This window comes from Euwallacea similis, chromosome 10 (assembly GCF_039881205.1).
Source record: "Euwallacea similis isolate ESF13 chromosome 10, ESF131.1, whole genome shotgun sequence".
In the NCBI taxonomy this organism is placed as follows: Eukaryota; Metazoa; Arthropoda; class Insecta; order Coleoptera; family Curculionidae; genus Euwallacea; species Euwallacea similis.
In genome coordinates, this window is record NC_089618.1 from 5,428,583 (window position 1) to 5,449,763 (window position 21,181).

The 21,181-nt window shown below is 41.4% G+C and overlaps 1 protein-coding gene and 1 non-coding gene across 4 annotated transcripts; both read left to right on the forward strand.

Moving 5' to 3' along the window:
* Window positions 1-1,501: 1,501 nt before the first annotated feature.
* wnd (wallenda) lies at window positions 1,502-9,099 on the forward strand. Of its 3 annotated transcripts, XM_066393839.1 has the most exons (8): window positions 1,502-1,863; window positions 3,103-3,237; window positions 3,970-4,175; window positions 5,332-5,710; window positions 6,428-7,620; window positions 7,672-7,942; window positions 7,999-8,037; window positions 8,135-9,099. In XM_066393839.1, exons 2-8 carry the CDS (start codon window positions 3,110-3,112, stop codon window positions 8,421-8,423), a joined length of 2,505 nt encoding a protein of 834 aa, XP_066249936.1. In that variant the 5' UTR covers window positions 1,502-1,863; window positions 3,103-3,109; the 3' UTR covers window positions 8,424-9,099. The 3 variants fall into 3 exon arrangements, with proteins under 3 accessions (XP_066249936.1, XP_066249937.1, XP_066249938.1); XM_066393840.1 differs by lacking the exons at window positions 1,502-1,863; window positions 3,103-3,237 and adding an exon at window positions 3,472-3,709; XM_066393841.1 differs by lacking the exons at window positions 1,502-1,863; window positions 3,103-3,237 and adding an exon at window positions 3,806-3,918.
* A 1,789-nt stretch (window positions 9,100-10,888) lies between these two features.
* On the forward strand, window positions 10,889-10,961 carry TRNAR-UCU (transfer RNA arginine (anticodon UCU)). Its single transcript has one exon. It is a non-coding gene; the product is annotated as a tRNA-Arg (tRNA).
* The last annotated feature ends 10,220 nt before the right edge of the window (window positions 10,962-21,181 follow it).

The following is a 21,181-nucleotide window of genomic DNA, read 5'->3' on the forward strand; positions in this document are numbered from 1 at the left end:
CCTAAATTTAAATCATTTAGCTTGGGGCTGGAGAGGGTATTTGTGACTGTAACGAAGGATCATGAGAAAAGTTTATTTATATTTTTTCGTATCGCTTGGCGAGACTTACGAAAGTGTTTCTGAGTTGATTGCATATGCAGTTTTTCCGTTATTTTAGCCCTTTAGAGCATGACTCAAGGACTTATTTGTGGGTGACTGAGGACAGGGATAATGAGGATAATTCATTCTTCCTTGTTTCTTCCTTCCTTGCATTCTCCCTTGTTGTATGGTGACACGTATCGCAGGGTTCCTGGTCGAATTTTCCTGGAAATTGAACGTCGTGATTAATTTATTGACAATTTTCAAGAGCTTCAAAATCATAGGGCAAATGCTCGCCATAAATGCCCCGGTAAGCCTCGAAACACACAGTTCTCTAGATTCTCAGAGATATATATTCCCTTATTGTATCCTTCACCCCACAAAGAAAATAAATCCCCTGGATCGGGGGCGCGCAATTTACGTCATCGATTTGAGCCAATTCCGAGAAATCCGGGGAATGTAGAATCTGTAAAGGTCAAGGGACAAATTCCAGGGAAGCTGCTTATTTGTTACACGCAACGAAACCTTTCTCGGAAAATGTGGTCTTGTGGCCGACTTAGGGCTTTAACCGTATAAGAAAAATTTTTGTTTTGCGGAAGTCAGGTAAAAAATGGAACATTATTGAATATACAAAAGTGCGCACACCTGCTAGAAGAAGTGACTCATCGGCCCTTTTCCTTTCAATTCGACCTGCCACCCACCTCACGTTACGGCAGTTTGTGCCGGTTTTTTTTTTTGAGCCGCCGCGACAGGTTATTTATTGTATAGGGTGGCACAATGAACACGCACCACCTCAAGTCGCCCCGAAGCTTTATGCCCTCAAGCCATTTCAATTCGTGACGGCTACGCTTTTTTCAAAGGTATGAGCCAAAACCAAGAGTAAGTACCTGATTACCTAAATAGCCCCATTGACCACCCTGTAAAATGTACCGTCAGTCCCAAATATTCGGACATTTACCATAATATACCTGCCTAAATCTATTTTTAAGCTTTTCTAGCCAGGTAGAAACGAGTACCTGTTTCGAAGGATATGAGACGATCCCAAACATGCACGTGGAGAAGCTGAAGGTACTCTTAGGACGATGGATGTTATACACCAACAAATACCAATGATCAGCTGTAGCCATTAAGCCCTTAAATTCCTCAGTGGCTTTCGAACACTGTCACTCTTAATGGCTTGTCATTCGACGACGTTTTCGGAGGTTTAAGTAAATTAAAGGGGCTCATGATGGAGCGCTAATTAGTGCAGACAATCCAGCGCCAAGCCCAAACAAAAGACCCCATCTTCAGGTTTTGGTACGGCGCGTGTATAGCGCGGTCTCTTTCCATGGTGCAGTGGCCCCATGTTTCGCAGTGTACCGTGACCAAATTGACCCAACGACAAAGACGGAAAGTACAGTTTCGTGGGTGTCGGAGAAGGATAGAGGAAAATCCATGGAGTAAAACGATCGCACTTCTTCTGCTGCGACTCGATGGCCAGCAGACAAGAGAAGGGACGCCACTCTCGCCAGTTATCGAACGGACAGCGGATTCGACGAAATTAATGCGCCATTTTGAGCTGCGCGAACGTCAATTTTTACCCCCATTTGCGCCCCCGTTCACCGTACTCAAAGCCCTTGTTTTTCCCTACAGAAACCTGGAAAAACCGCATTGAAACGATTGCGGTTTGTGCCAAAAAAAGCTCTTTAATCCGTGACGTGAAAGTGTATGATGTTGTGTATCATTCCTGCTGGTGGAGTAACAATCATTACTGGCTAATTCCAAAACAAGGAAAAGCATCCAAAGGTATTTTATAGCATGAATATACCAAATCGAGGCGTGTGCAATGGGCAATTTTCACTCAAATGCGCGCAATACCATGATTTATGATATATGTATACGCATAACCGACCCAGATCAATCATAATTAGTCCTCAGGCGAGCGGTTTTAGATCTCGAATGGTTTAAGACCGCTTATGTAATAATCGCAATTCTTATTTAATTCTCAGGTGCGATTCTGATACCAATTAGGTCAGGAAATTACCACCCTCAAGTTCTTGTAATCTCATACAAAATATCCTGATGCGACAACATTGCTAACGACATGTTAGTCTGACAGTAACGTCACCCCTCTATGTTCATGCAAGCTGGAAAGGCACATACGAAAAGGGCTACCGTGTCTTAACTCGACGTGTTTCATATCTTCCACAGCCTAGCAAATTTGACATATTTCTATTTTAAGTTATTTTTAAATCTGAGGGTTTTAGCTCATTTTTTCGTCGGCTATACACACTGCAGACACCACTGGAAATTAAATATTTTCTAATACATTCACCAAATTCTCATCTTCCCACAGCATGCTGTAGGTAAACTGTAATTTTGTCAAACTTCGGAATTGCAATGTCATGTTGACATTTATTGGTAATTTAAAATTTTAGACTTTTATCAAAAAGTGTTGTCATTTTGTCACAAATTGTTCATCTTTGCCCTAATTTAACCACAAATTTCTTAAAACACCAGAGGTTACAATCCCTCCTGTATAAACTCTCAAGCAATAATTTTTCTTCTCAAAAAGTACCATCCGCAATTTCATTGGAGAGTTTTTATTTTTTAATATTCTACTGAAATCTTCTATTACTCCTACTTCATTTAATATCGCCCAGTGTTACAATTAACTTGCTCAATATCCCTCGTAGTTAAGACTGTATGACGTGTTGCCGTCTGTAGGAGCAAGTCGCCCTGCAAGGTGCTTGACAAAGACAGATTTACACTAAATTAAACGCATAGAAGTGAGATGGAACCCGAAGGCTTCAAGTGCATTAACAAGCTACGGGGGCTGCTCACAAATTTAAAATCAGTTTGTGTTACCATTGAATGTATCTGGAGGACTAATTCTTTTATACAGGGTTGCAAAGAAATACCCGTATTAAGCTTACTTGAGGCATTTTTGTTTGGCGGTTTTTATGGGGTTGAAAAACGACAATTTTCGTGTGTCTCGAACTCGTACTACAAAGTATTATGCATACAGAGCATTTTCTTCTGTAGGCCCAGTATGCACACACCTGAGAGTACCCTGGAGCGGGGAGTGGTACCACCCAACGCAGTACCGGTCACTTTGGACATGGATCTGGACGAAGTGATCGTAGGCAAAGACGAGTGCGACGACGTCACGGCTCAAAGGTAAGGGTCATTATGCATTATTTACTTTCCGCTCGAGGGTGCTCGATACATGAAGAACTTGGTACTTCCTGTCCGCAACCAATTAAGGAATTTCGTGGGAAAATAGTAGTACCTACACACTTATGCGTATGTTCCATCACATAAACGTTTCTACCTTGTGATTGAGATAACGGTATAGTGGGCGACCAATGAGAGCGCGCTATATTGATCTGTGGTCGCGAAAATCGAACCGCGGTAGGCAGTTTATGCTCTCGGTTCGGTGGTACTTATTGCGGGTACCGTTGCGTCACTATATGCCAAATTATGTGCTTGTTGTTATATGATCGGTGGTGGTTTTAATTCAGCTCTAAATTCAGAATATTGTGTGAATGATGGTCAAGGCTGGGGTGAACATGGGAGCGCACCAGAGTGACGTCAAGTCCCCCAATAATAAGCAGGCCGTTTGCAGGGTTTTTACCATCGAAAACGCCAGGTTGGTGTGTACAAAAAGCTCTTTTTTTTGGGTAATTTATATGCACCCCCAGGGGTGGAGGAAGGCAAAGGCGAAGTCCGGAGAAATCGCCCGTTATTGTGACGTCAAAGACGTAGTGTAATATAGGTGCGAAATCAACGACCTTGGCGTTTCAACTCAATTTTCTTATCGTTTGTGTTTACCTATAATATCAAATAATGGCAGCTGGAGTATTAATTGATGGATTCTTTTGTTCTTTTTACAAACAAATTGGTTTTTAGACTGGAAGATGAATTAAGCAGTCTGCACATACTGGCCGATGCCAACGTTGTCAATATGCCCCCCGTAGTGCAGGACAGTTCCCCCGATACCCCCCAACCGCACGTCTATGACCTGAAGCAGGGCTGGATGACTGGAATATTCGGATGTCTAAGGCCTATGTTAAACATAATCGGAAAAGGGGTGCAGGACAGTAAAAATACTCAAGGTAGGTTCTAGAAAAGTTTCGGAATTTTCTTCTTTTTTGCTATGCGTTGCAACAGTGGATTTGTTTTTCTGTCAAAATTATACGTCTTTTGAATCAGCTGAGGTGATGATGAAATATATTTCGATGTAAATAAACCATTTCTTGACAATTGGTGGTTGCACAAAAATGTTAACTTTGCTCATTTTTTACTTATTTGATTTAGTTGATTTTGTATTGAATTCAATCTCTGAGTCAAACAAATGTCGAGGCAATTTCTGAATGTATTATTTCCATGTAATGGGATATAATATAAACAATAATTATTAATCATATCATCAAGGTGGATTTGGAGAAACGTTGGGATTTTTGTTACGTGGGACAGCACTATATTTGATTTTTATTATCAATTAATCAGTAATCTAATCCTCATCTTTAATTTTTTCTCTTTAGCGAGACGACAGGCTTAGCTGTCACGTAACACTCGTTGTTTCTCCAATTTTCATTCCTGATAAATTTTTTTATTTCTCACAATGAAACATAAGTCAAGCATCTGATTGACGTCGACGGCTGCTAAGGTGGCAGTGTGAGACAATCTAATTTATTGGCTGTTGATGGACAGTTGTCAGTTTGTGCCATGATTTCTTTAATTTTTTGCAAATAAATTATGGATAATTATGCAATTTTGGGATGTTGTATTGTATTTTAGTAAAATGTTAAAGTTAAAAACTTATGATCTAACTATGCCTTAAATTTTATCCTCATCATTCCCATTTTTTATTAATTTGCTATGGGCACTATCTTCAAATTTAAACCTAAAAATAGCTGCTAATTACAATCGTCATTGCCTAGACCACATATAATATGATATCGCTATACTTCATTACACCACCTTGGAGAAAATGACAAATGGCATTTATACTTTGTTGTTATTTTGTCAAGAATTACCCCTGTTCCTCTAAAAAAAATCTAAAAACCCTGAAAATATCAATTCATTTGAGGATTAGGTAAATTCCAGGGCATATGGAACTGTTACGTCAAAATTTTTAATACTAAACCCCTCATAAACACGCCCAATTTGAGGTCTGTGCCAACACCATGCCTCAATGTTTTCCGTTGAAAACCTTCCTTTTGCGCCTTAAAAAACCCACATTGAATCAATCCAAAACCTTCCTTCCAGATGACTGGGAAATTCCTTTTGAGAAGATCAGTGATCTGCAATTTATTAGCTCGGGGGCCCAAGGAACAGTCTTTTCTGGCTACCTCTACAACACCCTTGTAGCGATCAAGAAGGTGGCCGAGCTCAAAGACACTGACATTGTGAACTTGCGGAAGTTGAACCATCCTAACATTGTGAAGTTCAAGGGGGTATGCACACAGGAGCCCTGTTACTGCATTGTAATGGAGTTTTGTCCATATGGCTCCATGTTTAATTTGCTCAAGAACCAGAAGAATGTGGTGACAATCAATCGAGTGGTCAGTTGGTCCAAGCAAATTGCCAGTGGCATGCATTATTTGCATATGCACAAAATCATCCATAGGGATTTGAAAAGCCCCAAGTGAGTATTTTTGATTAAGTGCAGTTTATTGTTTGAGATAAGATAAGAGTTTAATGTCTAATCAGAGTAATGGTATTGTTGGCATAATAAAATTTTTGTTTTGTTTATTGAAGTGTAGGTGATTCCAAGTAAGTTTGTCTGGTCTTCAATTGCGAAATTATTTAAATTGGGATTTTTTTAAGTGGTTTATTTGAGATGTTTCTGTTTCTGAATTTAATGATGCTATTTGAATTAAAATTCTAATGTATCTATAAAACTTTTCTCTGGGTGTTTTCCACCTTGTGCTTTTACTTTGGAAAGTTTCTCTGTGCTTTACTCTACCTAATCCTAAGTTTCTGAATATAATTTAATGGCAACACACTTGTTAAATTCTGCTGAACACACCCCTTTTTCTAATGAATTTTCTTGACAGCTAATGGATGCAACTGTGTGTAAACTGTGGTAAATTTTTTTCTTGGCTTTTTACCAAATTTAATCTGTTTGAGATGGGTGTTGAAGTAAAGTTGTCGGCATGTTTCAATGTAAGTACACTCATGGGCTTTTTTCCTATTAAATTCAATTTATGCTTCAGAGATATTGTGTGTAAACGCTCACTTAACTCAGCTAAAAACAAATTTCCTTCAATGGACATCTTCCTGACAATCAACCCCTGCAAATTTGAAAACGGAAGAACACAGTTATGTTGCTATTTTTAACGTATTTTCTCTTATTTCGCAGTGTCCTCATCGGCGATGAGGAAATCATAAAAATCAGCGACTTTGGCACGTCTCGCACCTGGAACGGCGTCAGCGAAAAAATGACGTTTGCGGGAACAGTGGCGTGGATGGCCCCTGAAGCCCTCCAAGAATTAGCCTGCAGCGAAAAAGTGGACATTTGGTCATTCGGCGTAGTGCTATGGGAATTATTAACGTGCGAAGTGCCTTACGACGGCATGGAGCAAAATGCCATCATGTATTCTGTGGGATCTGGTAAACTGAAGCCCCCAATTCCCTCCTCCTGCCCTGACGGCTTTAAATTGATTTTACAAATGTGCTGGAAGCAGAACCCGAAAGAGCGTCCAAGTTTCAAGCTGATTAGCAATCATTTAGAGATCGCTTCAGTGGAGATTTTAGCGAAATTCAAAGATGAACAATTTTTCAAAACTCAAGACGCGTGGAAAGCCGAGATTAAGAGTCAGATTACGCAGTTTGTGGAGCAGCTGCAGAAGCATAAGATCGAGTACCATCTGAAGGAGGAGCAGCTGATTAAAAAGAGAGAGATGGAGATAAAACATATACTCGATATAAAGGAGTTGTATGATCGAAAGTTGGAGCAAGTGCATCAGCTGTGTGCAGAATTGACAGGGATGATGCAAAGGGAAAGGGCTAAGAGTGCGGGAGTGCTGCAATTAGAAAGGAAGAGCGACAGGAGAAGGAGGTTTTTGAATTGGAAGAAAGTAGATAGGAGGAATCGCTGCAATAATGCCGGTAATCAGAGCACTACACCCACGAGTCCAGAGTGCAGTTTGACCAGTCCAGAAGCTGTGGAAAACGCTGAAAGTGATCCCAAGGCATCACTATTCATCACTTTAAACCCCGCCACCGAAATCATCACCACTCAAACATCTACAGGATCCTACAGGAAAAGGCATCATAGAACCGGCTCGGCGTCTCCGCGCAGCTCCGGATTTGGGTCCAGAGCATCCAGTTGCAGAGCGTCACTTGTGGTAAATGCGGAAACTCAAACCGATTCTGTGGATTTCAGCGAAGAGGCCGATTTGAATAGTCCGGGAACTGAAGGTTTCGGTTACTCTTTTCCTTTGGCTGCACAGAGGGTCATTTTGCAGCAATTTGGCAGTGGCACAGAGGACGGTGCTGCTCAGAACGGCAACACCGTACAACTACACTACATGATGCAGCATAGCTCTACACGTAAGTTTACTTCAAAAATGTTAAGATCCATCTGAAATGTTGTGTTTTAAGATGTGCCGTTCTTCGCCTTTGGCCGTGACCCCAAAGAAGACACAGTGAATCGCAATATAGACACACCGGAAGTGTCCGGGGAGGAAAACTTGGAGGCCATTACGCGAAAAGTTTCTGCGATTACTGTGTTCGATAACGGCAATGTTGGGGATAATTTAGTGTTGAGTCGTCAACGGGCACGAGACCGAGATAGCACAGAGGACGCAGCCAATGAGGACAGTTTCACCGATGAGGAGGGAGAGATCTACGACCCCTCTCTGAGGAGGCGCAGGTTAGTTGTTATCTCGTAGTATTTTTCGGTGTTTTTAACGTTATTGTCCCCATTAGCAAACTTTCGGCAAAGGATATGGCCTCAGTTAAACAAAGGTACCTACTAATGGGCTTATTAACTATTCCCTCTTTATGTCTATTTTTTAGGCAGTTATGATGGAAACTGTAAATTTTCATTCTAATTATTTAATAGCTTGGCGCGACGTCCGATTTGTCCCGGGAGGCGCCTCAAACGCTACAACGTCTACCACCAGCGGTTCGACCAGCGCGAATTGGCCTCCGATGAGGGAAATACCTCGGAATACTCGGTCTCTCCTTCCAGTAAATCGAGTACTCTGGACTCAAATCACGGGGGACTCAGAAGCTCGCCGATTGTGCCCCGAGTGCACGCCAAACGTGCCTCTTCGTACACCTCAGACTCGGATTCGGAAGAGAACACTATGACAACAGTAGTGACGCAAGTGCCCTCCTTTGGCGGGTAACATCGTCAAGTGCGAATGTGATTTTATTTTTAGTATTATTATATTGGCAATACGTTTTTTTTATATATGACATACCGGAGCTCTCGATCCTGCCAACTGAGATTTGATTATTGTGTGTTTTTTTTTAAATTTCTCGTTTAGCTCGCTTGAGCTGAAAAATTGCCTTATGCAAATATTCCTTGTCTCCTGTTCCTGAGGACAAAAGGATTTATTCTTATAGAACCAATGTTTGATGACTATGTTAATGCACTTATTGTGAAAATGATCAGGTGTTTTTGACTTTTCATTGTTTTTTGAGCGATTCATTAGTGAATCTTGACGAAAATGTACTTATTAAATTTTTAAGTCGTAGTCTAGTAAACAGACGTCGCCTGGCGGTCAGTTAAAATCTAACTAATTGCCAGGAAATGTTTTATTAATTGTATTATTTTTTGTGATGTTATATAACATTCCGTCTACAAATTTACGCTTTATATTTTAGTTATTTCTATATTGTTTTGTACTGAACCGTTGACTTTTATTATATTTCTACAATTAGGTAATTTTGGAGGCGGCTTTTAACAATTTGCGCCTCTTTTTTTGTATTGGAAAGCTGCTCTTAAATGTCAGAAGTAGTCTTAGTTTAAAATATTAAACTGATATTTTGATTTTGTCAAATATACTCAGTTCTATTTGTTGTTTGATGTTTTTATTTCATTATCGTGGTTGTCCCATTATAAAAAAGATTTTCTTGCCAATTTGGTGAAGCATTTATAAGGGATAATATTAAATTTCTCCTCGCATTCGTGCATTCCCGATACAAATAGTTGAATTATAAGCAGTAGTAATAAAATTACAGATCTTTTAATAAATCACTAAAAAAATACTAATGCCGAAATAATTAATATCACTTTTACTATTGCAAAAGTATGTATCTCCAATAAGGTTTCTAAGAACAAAACGTTTAAACAACTATTTTAAAATGGCATGCTGCCATCTACAGGATCATAGTCAAACTAGACAACATACGGAAAAGAGCACACTGTAATAATCAATTTCTAAGTTGGCAGATACCGGTTTTTGACATATTTGCTTTATGGATGTCCTTACCAGTACTACTAATTTTAGCAGTTAAATTTTAGTCAAATTGAGCATATTTCCTTATTCTGCTCGATTCGTGTCGAAAGCTGAGCATATAGGGTAGTAATCCAAATGTCCAGGGTATTTGAAGAGGTCATTATGTCATTTGTTTACCTTCTCCTCCACTTTCTGCTCAGTCCCTTTCAATTTTTGCCTCTGTAAATGACAATTTTCCTGTTTACTACTTTTATGAGTAAATGACAACAACATGAACGTGCGACTTACAACCAGAGTCGGCCGGGGAAAAGGTAACAACCTGCGGCCGGTGGCTGCGATATAAGTTATGGCCGAAATAAATCATAGGCGATATTAATGTCACTTTGAATATTAAACGACTCTTCGGGCCGTAATTTATATGTCGCCGGCTCCCAGCTAAGAAGCACTGCTGTGGGCGCAATGTACCGAAGACTTGAAATGAAAAAAAAACTTGATGGTAACGTCACGCTAACTTTTGTTTTTAGTAATAGACGTCAGGATATGACAGATATATTCATTGTTATTTTATTAAACAGCGTTGTCAGATGTTATACAAAGATAGCGAAAATGGTAAAATAATTGCACAGACCGAAATTTCGCCATAATAGCCCGAATTGGAAATCGGAATATCCGCCCCAGGGCGACCCATTTTTCTCCCACACGTCGCAATTAAACCGCGCTCTTAAACGGACCCGGAGCCATTACACGAAATTAGGGCCCCGTCCGGGGAATTTCAGATTATTGTTTAATTGGGGGGCGCGCCGATAGCAGGGGGCTACTTAAGTCGCTTTTAATTGGCGCCTCGCAGCCGAATTCCGGGCCCCGCATAAACGCGATAATTTTCTTTGTCTGCGGCCCCCGACTACACTATAAATAGAATAAATGAGTACCTGCGCGTGGGTTTAGTTATATCATTTTTTTGAAAAAATAAACAAAAAATATTGAAAATACTTTGTAAATTTATGCTCAATATGGGTGGTAAACATTTTTAAATGTACTTTTAAATTGCGATGTTTTACCCAACCATAATTCTTAGCGATTGGAAAATGCTGATAGTTTTTGCGAAACAATTCGCGAAAGTAACAATTTCGACAAATTTCTTAACAAACGGTAAATGAATCTAACAGGTACCTGCGCGAGGACACCACTATTTCATAAAAAGTAGAAGAATATGAGAAGAGACTAAATTTTTGCTCAGTATATTCACACTGTGAGGAAAAATCAAATCTCGTGATTACTTTGATATTGCGTTATGAATACCTCTGAATTTGCAATAATCAGAATGACTTTTTGCTTTTGGTTTTATTATTAAAAAATACACAAAATTTAAATTTTGGTTATGTTCGACACACAGCACATACTTGTCGTACGTCCCTGTAGCGCAGAGGATAGCGCGTTGGACTTCTAATCCAAAGGTCGTGGGTTCGATCCCCACCAGGGATGCTTGTACAGGTGAACTTTTTTTAGATTTATTTTTCACTTTTTATTTTTTAAATAGTCATGTAGCTCGTATCTTTTATTTAGTAGGATATCGTTTCAATAAACATCTTTTTTACAGCATGACTTTTATTTCAAAACCACCATACTCTTTGTACCGCAGCTGGGCAATACGTTCTTCAGTTATTCTTGCTTATTCAAGTATTATCCTTGGGCACAAAAGAAAAATCCCAATCTCTTCTATTATTTTATTTAAGTATTATTGTGAAAACATTCCATATTCACTTATTACGTCTAATCTCTCGACGTGAACGTAGTAGGAAAGTGCCTTTCCTACGTTCACTATAGTGCGCTATCGGCTCAACACGTGCCGGCAATCTAATAATAAATTTACGAGCATAAACAGTAATTGGCGTAATTATATTAATGACATCGGCGCTCCTTCTAATTATTGCGCTTATTTCTCGCGGCGATTGTACGGCCATCTGTCGCCTTAAAATTAAAAACAAAAACAATTTTTCAGTCCGGTTTATTTAAAATACAAATTCCACAAGACGAAACCCGAGCGGTTCCCACGCCTACGCGCCAATTAACTGCCAATCGATAATAGTCCGTATCGATACCGATGCAGGGTACGCGGCAGGAAAAAAAATCATCACGGCCGATTTTAGCATTTCAAACTGACCGGTACTGCCATATAATAAGTCTCCTTCGATCGACGTGCCGTGGTACTTCGGTGGCCGTTTCGCTTATTTATCGTCGATGGCCGTTTTTTCTTGCGGTTGTAAAAATTCCGCAAAAACCTCCCGTACGCGGTACCAACATGGACATCTAATGTAAATTCTATTTCAACAATATCAGAGACGAGTACCAGGAAGTCGTACCGCGGCGAGGAAGACTAATATGGCACGCTCAGGTGGACAATTGACGACGACCACGGGGGTTTTTATTGAGTTCTCGCAGGGCCGTACCCAGGGCACAGAGACGCGTGGTCGTACGACTTGCAGGTGCGGTCCTCTTTGACAGCGCGAGCGACATCTGAGGTCAATATGTGCATAAGACGATCTGCACACAGTGGCTCTTGTTTGCCCGCAATGACAAAAATAAATACACCTGGCAACGTTGCGCATAACGAACGTGTTTTCTCGACTTGATTGGCGAATAAAGAATTCCAAGTTTTCTTGACAAATGGAGATTAAAGAATTTCAACTATTTTCTTATGAATTGGCGGAGGAACTATCTCGACAGTTTTCTTGATAATTGGCGAATGAACCAGTTAAACATCGTCCGTAGCAAATGGCGAGTGAAACGATTCTTACAGCATTCTTGACAATTGGAGAAGGAAAATTTAATGCGACTAATGAATTTTGTCAATTTTCTTAAAAATTGACGAAAAAACTTCTCGATAATTGCCACATCACTGTGATATCACCCGCTGCTCGGATTAAAAGTTGCATTCACGTTTATGAAAGCTATAACGTCTCTTCCTGTGATTCGCCGTCTTTAATGGCTGAGTAATTGGCTCTAAATCGGCTCGCAATAGGGAAATTGAATTTATCAATTTCCCTGGGAGGTCCGTGCTCGACGTGGATGATCGATCTTCGACATTTAAACGTCGTTAAAGCGGTTTTCGAAAACGGTCTTGGTACTCTTAACCCGTGAAAATAACGTATGGTTAGCCGTCCCGGACGGCCTGTTAATTAACAAATTTTAATTAGTTTTTTTGGGCTTGGATTCCGTGTGGAGCGAACGACTATTAATATCGATCACCAGTCGAACTTACAATTTATTTAAATTCGGCCATTACGCAAACTGCGACTGAATCTCGTATAATTGACAACAGTTTGACAAACAAATGAGCGCAGCGACGTTGCCGAACTATAGCGGACTCGGACACATTTTAGATGTCGTGCAAATATGCGCGCGACCTTAATTCGCACTTAATGTACCCATAGTCTAACGCACACACACACACACACACACATTATAAGCCGATTCGTTTCGAAACTGCATAAATTACATCAAACCACACGAATTCCTTTTGGGAAGATAAATATGCCGAAGAAAGGAATTTGGCCGGTCACGATCAACCCACCTAGCAAAATACCTCTCGGTTTCGGTAGAGATTTGGCAACGGGGTTTTTCAAAGTTTTTGACAGAAACAAATGAACTCAGCCGCCGAATTATCTCTCCGCATTTACGCACACAATATAGTCGTTGTAATGACGTCATTTCGACGGTGCAACCCGAGTAAAATGGATAGAAGTCGTATTTTACGGCTTATTAAGCGGCAAAACGCTTTCCCATCCGAGATTATGCTGTTACTGCTCGTATAAAGTAGTCTTTCGCAAACACGGCCGCCTTGTTTATGGCAATCCCTGTCATTTTCGAACACTTTACTGCCGGCAATTGTTAGACTACGTCCCTTGATCTGCCACCAGAGGTACTGTAGACTGCAACCAAAAGAGGCTCGGGATCCGGGAACGCGGCCCCCAATCAAATCGTCCAACTTTATGACCACCGCGGCCTATAAACAAGCAATTTTTCCAGGATCGGCCCCTTCGCGGAACGCATATTTTACTCGGGTTTATTCTCCTCATTGACACCTCACATCTTTATTTGCCCGTTTGCCAAATAACGGTGGTTGCGAGCCGCTGCCTCCGACGGAGGCCCATCTTGAATAATTCCTTATTTATGCGGACTCCATATCGTAAACATGTCTACCTGGTACCAAGAATAAACGCATTTTATGAGAATGGATTAGTTAGAGGGAAATCGGATGAGATGTGACAACAATGCTTGAAAATTTTGACAGCTATTTTTAGAGCAACGAATGATTTTTTTTTGACAAATATTCTTGTTTTTTCTTGATAAATGGCAAATGAAAAACTTCGCATGGTTGTCGCATTTTAATCATTGTAGTTGTTAACAGGGAAGTGAAAACTGAATCGAATGCATCATACACGTCATTGATTGCGACAGTTCCCGTGAAACAATCGCCGAATTGATCGCGTTTACCGCGGCATCTTTCGAACCTCCTCAGGCTGTTGACGGCCATTATTACCCGAAACAATTTTTAATAAAATTATATATGCGCAATGCGCAGTATCGCACTATCGCCCTAGAGGGTACCGAATACATTATCGAAAATAAGCGGTTCGTAAGGGCTTCAAATATAAATAATTCATGGTGCGATATCGCTACTTCCAGACTGAAAACCGCGTTTTTCTGGCCATGAATGAAAATTGGCCCGCTCCAAAAACGATTTTCAGCGGCATCGCCGTTTAAGTCTGGGTACTCGGTACCGTATCATTACGCATTTACGTGGTATCGCGGGAACTGTGTTATTAGACGGTAGCCCCGGGCCAGCCAGGGATCACCTGCAGAAGTTAAACGGATGCCTTCTTCTTCTTCTCTTGCGTCTTAAACGATTTTCGGATGCTTTTCACCTCGATCTCGATTAAGCCGCGACCAATTACGACTTACACAACCCGGGCATTGGAAGCGAATTTTGCCGTCTCAATAATTCATGCGCAATCGGAGGAACACGTGTCCAGTGTATGGCGATTTTCTACCTCTTATGCAGAAAGCAGCTACGCTGGTACCTTTTTCCCGATAGCCGAATCCGATAAGGGATTGGAAACCACGTCCGGAAGCAATTTAATCTAGATTTTCTTTCTCTGTGTTTTTCCTGTTGAGGATGACAATTGTTATTTTGGTAACAAAAGGCAAGGCAGAGTTGCCAAAACGACAGCTGTCAGTTTAGTAACAGAAGTCGAGGCAGGTTTGCCAAAATGACAGCTGTCATTCTGGTAACAAAAGCCGATCTTATATGCGACAGGCGCACCGAATTGAGCGCGGTATTTTGTAGCGCGAAAATAACGAAGTGTAATGATAAAGGGAATAACAGAAATAAAGCGGTCGGCTTTAGAGGAGCGGCCCCGATGAGGAATTGCCGCGGTTTTAATTGAGTCCGGCTCCCGTTTTTACCGGCCGAGGTAACGCCTGTTTTTTCAACGCACCTGCATTCGAAAACAAAAGCTAGGTGCAGGGTTGCCGCCTCAATCGCCTGTCGATAACGCGGAGACACCCACATCAGCGTATGAATCGGTGAAAGTTTGACATGTCCGATCGTTGTTTATGGCATTAATGGGCTCGTACACAATGAACGGTTATCAGATCGGGGCAAATTGCTCTTCCCGATATAATTGTTCGTTCGGTCCGCGTTTGACAGGACAATGCCAGAGAGACGCGCAAAGCCACCAGACGTTTCTAAGGCGTTTTTAATCTCTCCGAAATGAATAATGGGTGTATGACGTTCGGTTTACCGTTAATCGTTAGACAACCAACCAAATATTACTTTTGCCCTCCTTGACACATCTGATTATTGGGGGAAGAATCAAGAAGTTTACGGTGGTTCCCGACGAGTCTATTAGTCGAACGATTGTGTGACTTGTGAAAGGCCTCCGACCGCGCCGCCTGACGATTTCGGAGGTCACGTTCCCAGCGCTCGCTCGATCATTGATTAATCTGATGGTACCACTATCGGACAACAGGTTCTTCTTCAGTGGGTACCCACGGAACGGTCTTATCGGCCGCAGTCTCGTTATTTAATAGCCCGCCTTGTTGTTTGATGGATAAACAAATAAACTATCTCCATCTCTTTCTCCCGGGGCTGCTTTTAATGTGAAGATACAAATGAAGACATGGCAACGTTGGTCGAGCGCGCAAGCCTTCATTTGCTTACTGGAACTGTCAATTTATCGTGTGGCATATCTTCATTTATTTCCCAACGTTTAGTTGCTGTCAAAGCTAAAATGCGCAGTTGCCAAATGGTTCCTGGGACTGCAAAAGCCTTCTTTTTAGAATCGAAAAATCAAAATACGAAAAGGAAAGAAATGGCACCGCTGTGACCATATTTAGGGAAATGTCTAAGATCGTAAATCCTGGATTTTTCTACCGAGGAGCTACAGTGACCTTATTTAAAAATACCAGACGTTGTGTTCTGGCGCATCGCAATGTCACAATTTGCATCCGAATCGAAAGGTCGAGGCGCGAAAATTTGCAACTTCCGCCGCATTGACCCCATTGAGATTTCGGCCGGAATATGTCACTGTCAAAAATGCAGATTCGGTAGACCGTGACACGGCATCGAATGCAAAATTCAATATGTTTTATTGATGCATTAAAATCGAACACCGAAAATAGACTTGTTGCCACCCTAAAAGAGATTTAAATTTAAATTTCTCCGGTGACTCCCAAGCAAGCAGGGAGCGTTACCCCTGTACATTAATAATAATCACATTCCTTCAGGTAGTTGATTTGCATGTGCAAAAGCTGTGGACACTTGTGCGTAAGGGGTGAAAGACAAAGACGAGGCACAGTCAAATCGGCCTTTGTGATCATCTTAGAGCGCAGGCCTCTCTTAGAATGTGAACCAAAAAGCTTCTGTTGTTGTTCCGATCCGTGAAAAGCGGGGTTAAATAGGCGGGCAGGGGGTCAATTACAAGGGCCTCGGCAGGATCTGATAGGGAGCGGGGTTGTTTTAGTTGCGTAGTCGATCGGGCCATTGTGGGCTTCGCGGACAAAGACGCTTTAAAGGCAAAATAGCCTTTTGTCCATTACATCCTTTGTTTTTTTTCAATAATAGTAATCCAGACTGATGGAGGATTAAAAGAGAAACTTTGCTTTATTACCAAATTTTCATACCACAAATAAATCAGTATTTTTAGTTTCCACTTACTAAACAAGCAACGTTGTCAAGTTCATTTCTAAGAGCTCATGAATGTTTCATGTTCAAGCTTGAAAAAGGTGTGCGCAAAAAAGAGTCATTTGCCTCGTCATTAGGCGTTTATTGTCGAATTTAATGACAGACGCTCAATACCAATTATGTACCGAGAAATATTTACAAGTCAATCGGTGACGCAATTTCAAAGTCATTTCGTTCCATTAACGGACCATGTCAGCTGGTACCGATGGCATTTCCAGGAACCGAGCTTTTAAAGTACAAAAAAAGGGGAGCAATTATTAATCGGCGTACACGCAAACGTACATATGCGCGACTAAATGCCGCAAATTCGCATCCATCCTCCGAGTTTTTCCGCGTTTATCGCGGGTTCCGCATTCGGCGGCGGCTTTAAGGCCCGATTCAGATAAATGCCCGCAATTAATAAGCTGTCATAACATTGTAATGGATACGCGCCCGGACTAGGGCACGTTCTCCCTTAGTCCGGGCGTTGAATAAAAATTGAGTTGAGTAGTGTAAAAACTCATTATTTAAATAAACCACTACTACCACGCACCAATTTACGAGGGTACTTAAGTACCGATCGGTGCGCGCCATTGTGCCATTGTGATTCAATGCAAATCGACCTTCGCGGCCTTATAGGTACCAGCTAATTAGGTTCCGAGATAGCCGATCTATTGTCGTTTGTTTTCGCCAGAGGTTGTTGCCGCGCTATTGGCGACAAATTGCTGAATTTGTTCCATACGGTTCTACTTAGAGCAATTGGGCAACTCCGCGTTCGTCTCTTGTTGCTGTCACCTGTCAAACTATTTGTCCTCCGACAGATGGCCATTTTGCCATGTGATTTACTCGCTGCCGGTGTTGTTTTGAAATGCGAACCCATAAGTCAGTTTACAGCTAATAAACAGTGGATGCGTGCGTTTTTTCTTGTCGGGATTTCTGCGCGCATATATCACACAGGCTACCGCGTGTTCTTATCTAATGGCGCGCGAAACGATTAGGCCATTAGTGGCGCTGCTGCTGCGTCCATCGCGGACGTTATCAGACATAAATTTGAAAGTGTGAACAACCTTATCCCGCGTGCAGTACCACTAATTTCCACGCAGGTCAGGGGCGTCGGCTCTAGAAAATAGAGGGCCGCAGCTCCGTTTCTACCGGGTTGCACGACTATGGTTCTGGAGAAGAACCTGCCGCTTGCCACATGTCGTTTGAAATTGAAATATTCCGAACTGTACATCGATGGGTACTTTGAGCGGCTAATGGGTCGGATCTTCTTTACCACCGTTGAAATTCAGTATGTTAATTAGCGTGGGAAGAAATTTCGGGGCGAGTCTTCAGCTTAAGAGTACCGAAGTTCGCGATGTGTAAATTCGCTCGTATTTGCATACGCACGAAAGTGGCACTGTTTATTGCCCCGGCGGGTCGTAAACAATCGACGAGTTGACAAACGGGCGAATTTGCTCGCGTGTCGCGCGACGACAAATCGTGCCGAAGTTACGATTGTCGCCGACAGGTGTCTGCGCGCCCCAATTTTATCGGCCCGGATTCGCGGACCCGGAGAAATTCCCACCTCGCACCGCAACAATGTAGAAAATTTATTAATTCGTTAATTTATATGCATATCTGTCTGGTAGCCGAGTTAGGCGTCGGGAGCAAATATTAATGGAAACCCCCGGGGGTACCGCAACGGGACCACGCCCAGTTATGTATGTATATTCATGGTGCCCCGTCAAGGGCCAGATGGGTATCTTAACGAGGTACGTGGGTGGGTACTGAATCTGCGCTAACAAGAAAAATGCTGCGACCGGAAAATTAGTGAAAAGTGGCAACAATGATTCGCAAAAAAGTAACAGCGCATGAAGTCTGTAATGTTGTCACTTATGTATTAAAATCACCTTAATTAAGATTGAGGTATTGCAAACAAAGGACACTTGACAACATCGCTTTTGATCGCTTTAAAATTTCGGAAAAATAAGCGAAGGCTGTTGTGTTGTCACTTGTCAACGAAAAACATAAGATTTGTCTCTATAGACTCCAAAAATGTGCGCATACGCAAAAAAAATATTACCAGGTTATCAATATTATATTATTGGCAGTCAGCACATATTGAATTAGGGAAGATTACAATGTTGTCAAATTTTTCCATCTTAATAAGTTTTACTGAAAGACAAAATTACCGCGTTCGTTAGTTTCTGCGAAACCTTCAACAGCGCCCCTGTCAAATTTTCTTTATATATACACACATCAAGAGAAGATAATTAAGTCTCTCGAACTCCAGAAAGAGAGAGAACAGGTACTTTGGGCACACCCCGTATACAAGAGAGGCGATTTAATGAGGATGATGTACGCTGATCGATTTGCTTAGTACGTGTGGTACGAAAATAAGTCAGCTGGGTGCCCCGGAGTACCGTTTTTATACTTCGGTAATGACCGGTAAGTTATGTTTAATTATTTTTAATTTCGCTGCCGCGGTAGGTACGCGTACGTACGTTCGCCCATTAAGCTACCTCCACTTGAAATATTAACTCTGCGGTAATGTCTCGCGCTGACCTCCTTCGTCACCTCGAGAGACAGACGGCAACGTCGCCTGAAGAGAAAAAAAACACGATCGAGGAAAATGCGTCAACGTCACCAATGATAACAAGATAAGAGCGTTTTTATACCAAACTCATGTGATTATGGAATTTTAATCGTTCCCACGCATCGTGCGGCACCTTTGCTGTTTATCAATGGTGTTATTGTTCGCGTTATTTCGATCGTAACACCGGAATGAAATTGAAATATCGCGCATTGTCAATATTTGACTTACACTGTCATTTTAATCGCTCGCCTGCGAATCCTCGAATGTGGCAACGCGGCAGCGCTCTTTTGTTTTAACTTTTACCACTTTTCATCTAATCATTCTTCTGCGGTTTATGTGCTGTTTTGATCAAGTATGTAACGAAGGTTTTTTGTTGTGAAAATTAGGCGTGAAAATTACCTGCTCAACGTGATTTATTGCCGACAAAGGCAGTGGCGTCACGCAAGGCTCTTAACCCCGTTATTAAAAATGGTACATTGAAGAAAGGGCGAATCATTAGGTATCATTTGCACAAAAAGGAACAATGCCCAAATACATGTATAGTTGCCAGATTTACGCTTTACAGATCATTGAATAATTCCGTCTGTGCATAAAGGTGAAAATCCAGATTCGTTGAATGAATTCCCGACAAAAATAATTGAAATTCAGAAGTTTCTATTTCCATAAACAGTTTGGATGCGCTTAATGTTTATTTCATGCGCCGTCGTCGAGGCGTTTTTGATAATAAATAAAATCGATTGTTACAATAATGACAATTTCGGCCTTTGAATCGTGAAAGAAATAAGAAGAAAACAGATCTACAAATTAACAAGTCAATGCGACCCGCAGGTGCAACGTCTCCTAATCGCATTCTTATTCAAATCTCCAAATTTAAGGCAAATAGACGTCGTAAAATTTGTTCGTTGATGGCTCTATTCGTGATAAAGCCCCATTAGTATTTACTAATTAGTAATAACCCACTGTTAGATTAAGTCCGGCGCGTAAATGTGGCAACGTCGCCCGATAAGAAAATATAAAAACATTAATTTTCTATTTCCCACCGCGTAAACAACACGAATTTACCGCCAATTAAATGTGATTATTCCTTTATGGGCCGTTCGGTGTAAATGCGAAGGTGTTAAGTCTATAAATTGACCGCTTAATGCCTTAAATTCGCTCTTAATCCGCTTGCAAATGCATCCGCTACAACGACTCAGGACGTAAAATTCGTACTTCAATACGCAGATAGTGTTGAGCATCTTGTCGCTATTAAATATACAGGGGAAATGAGCACGACCAGGTGGTCAGTCTGGCAACTCTGCAGGGGGCGGAAATTTCTCTTTTAGAAGAAAATTGTATCAAAATTATTTAATTCCGAAATACGTGTTTTCAGGGACAAAAGGAAATGTAGTGGACATAAAGAGAATGTGAGGAAAAAAAGTGCTTTTCTGGGCCCCTTTCATTTTCTCCTTCTGCATATAATTGCTGAACCTAACCTAAAAAATTTGACATTTGCTGAATTTCTAACCTCTCTCATTTGTCAAATTCACCTATTACACGTATTTACAGGGGGGACAGATTTCTATGACGACTAAGAGCAACGTTGTCTTACTTAAACTTAAACTTTCTAGCCTTCGTCGACGACGCAACCCTCATTGTTCATTTCCATTGCCCTCTAGTGGCATTTCGCTTCTTCCGGTGGACGATCTTAATTGCGTCGTCGATCAGCGGAATCAATAAACCACGATTCGCTCGATTGTTTCTCCTAATTAGCCGCGATCTGCTTTGATCGCCGATCTATAAACTCATAATTTCCGAGCGATGCCGATCCGCGGGGGCAAAAAAGCGAAATAAATCGAACAAATTGCCCGCGAAAAAACGCCGCAACGACCAATCAGCGTCCGGCGAATGTCCTGTTTA

What these genes read in the sequence shown, in the direction of transcription:
- wnd (XM_066393839.1), top strand. Translation starts at nt 3,110, where the DNA reads ATGCACACACCTGAGAGTACCCTGGAGCGGGGAGTGGTACCACCCAAC. An exon ending in GATGCAGCATAGCTCTACAC is followed by an intron (nt 7,621 to 7,671) that starts GTAAGTTTACTT and finishes TTGTGTTTTAAG; the next exon opens with ATGTGCCGTTCTTCGCCTTT. An exon ending in CCCTCTCTGAGGAGGCGCAG is followed by an intron (nt 7,943 to 7,998) that starts GTTAGTTGTTAT and finishes TGTCCCCATTAG; the next exon opens with CAAACTTTCGGCAAAGGATA.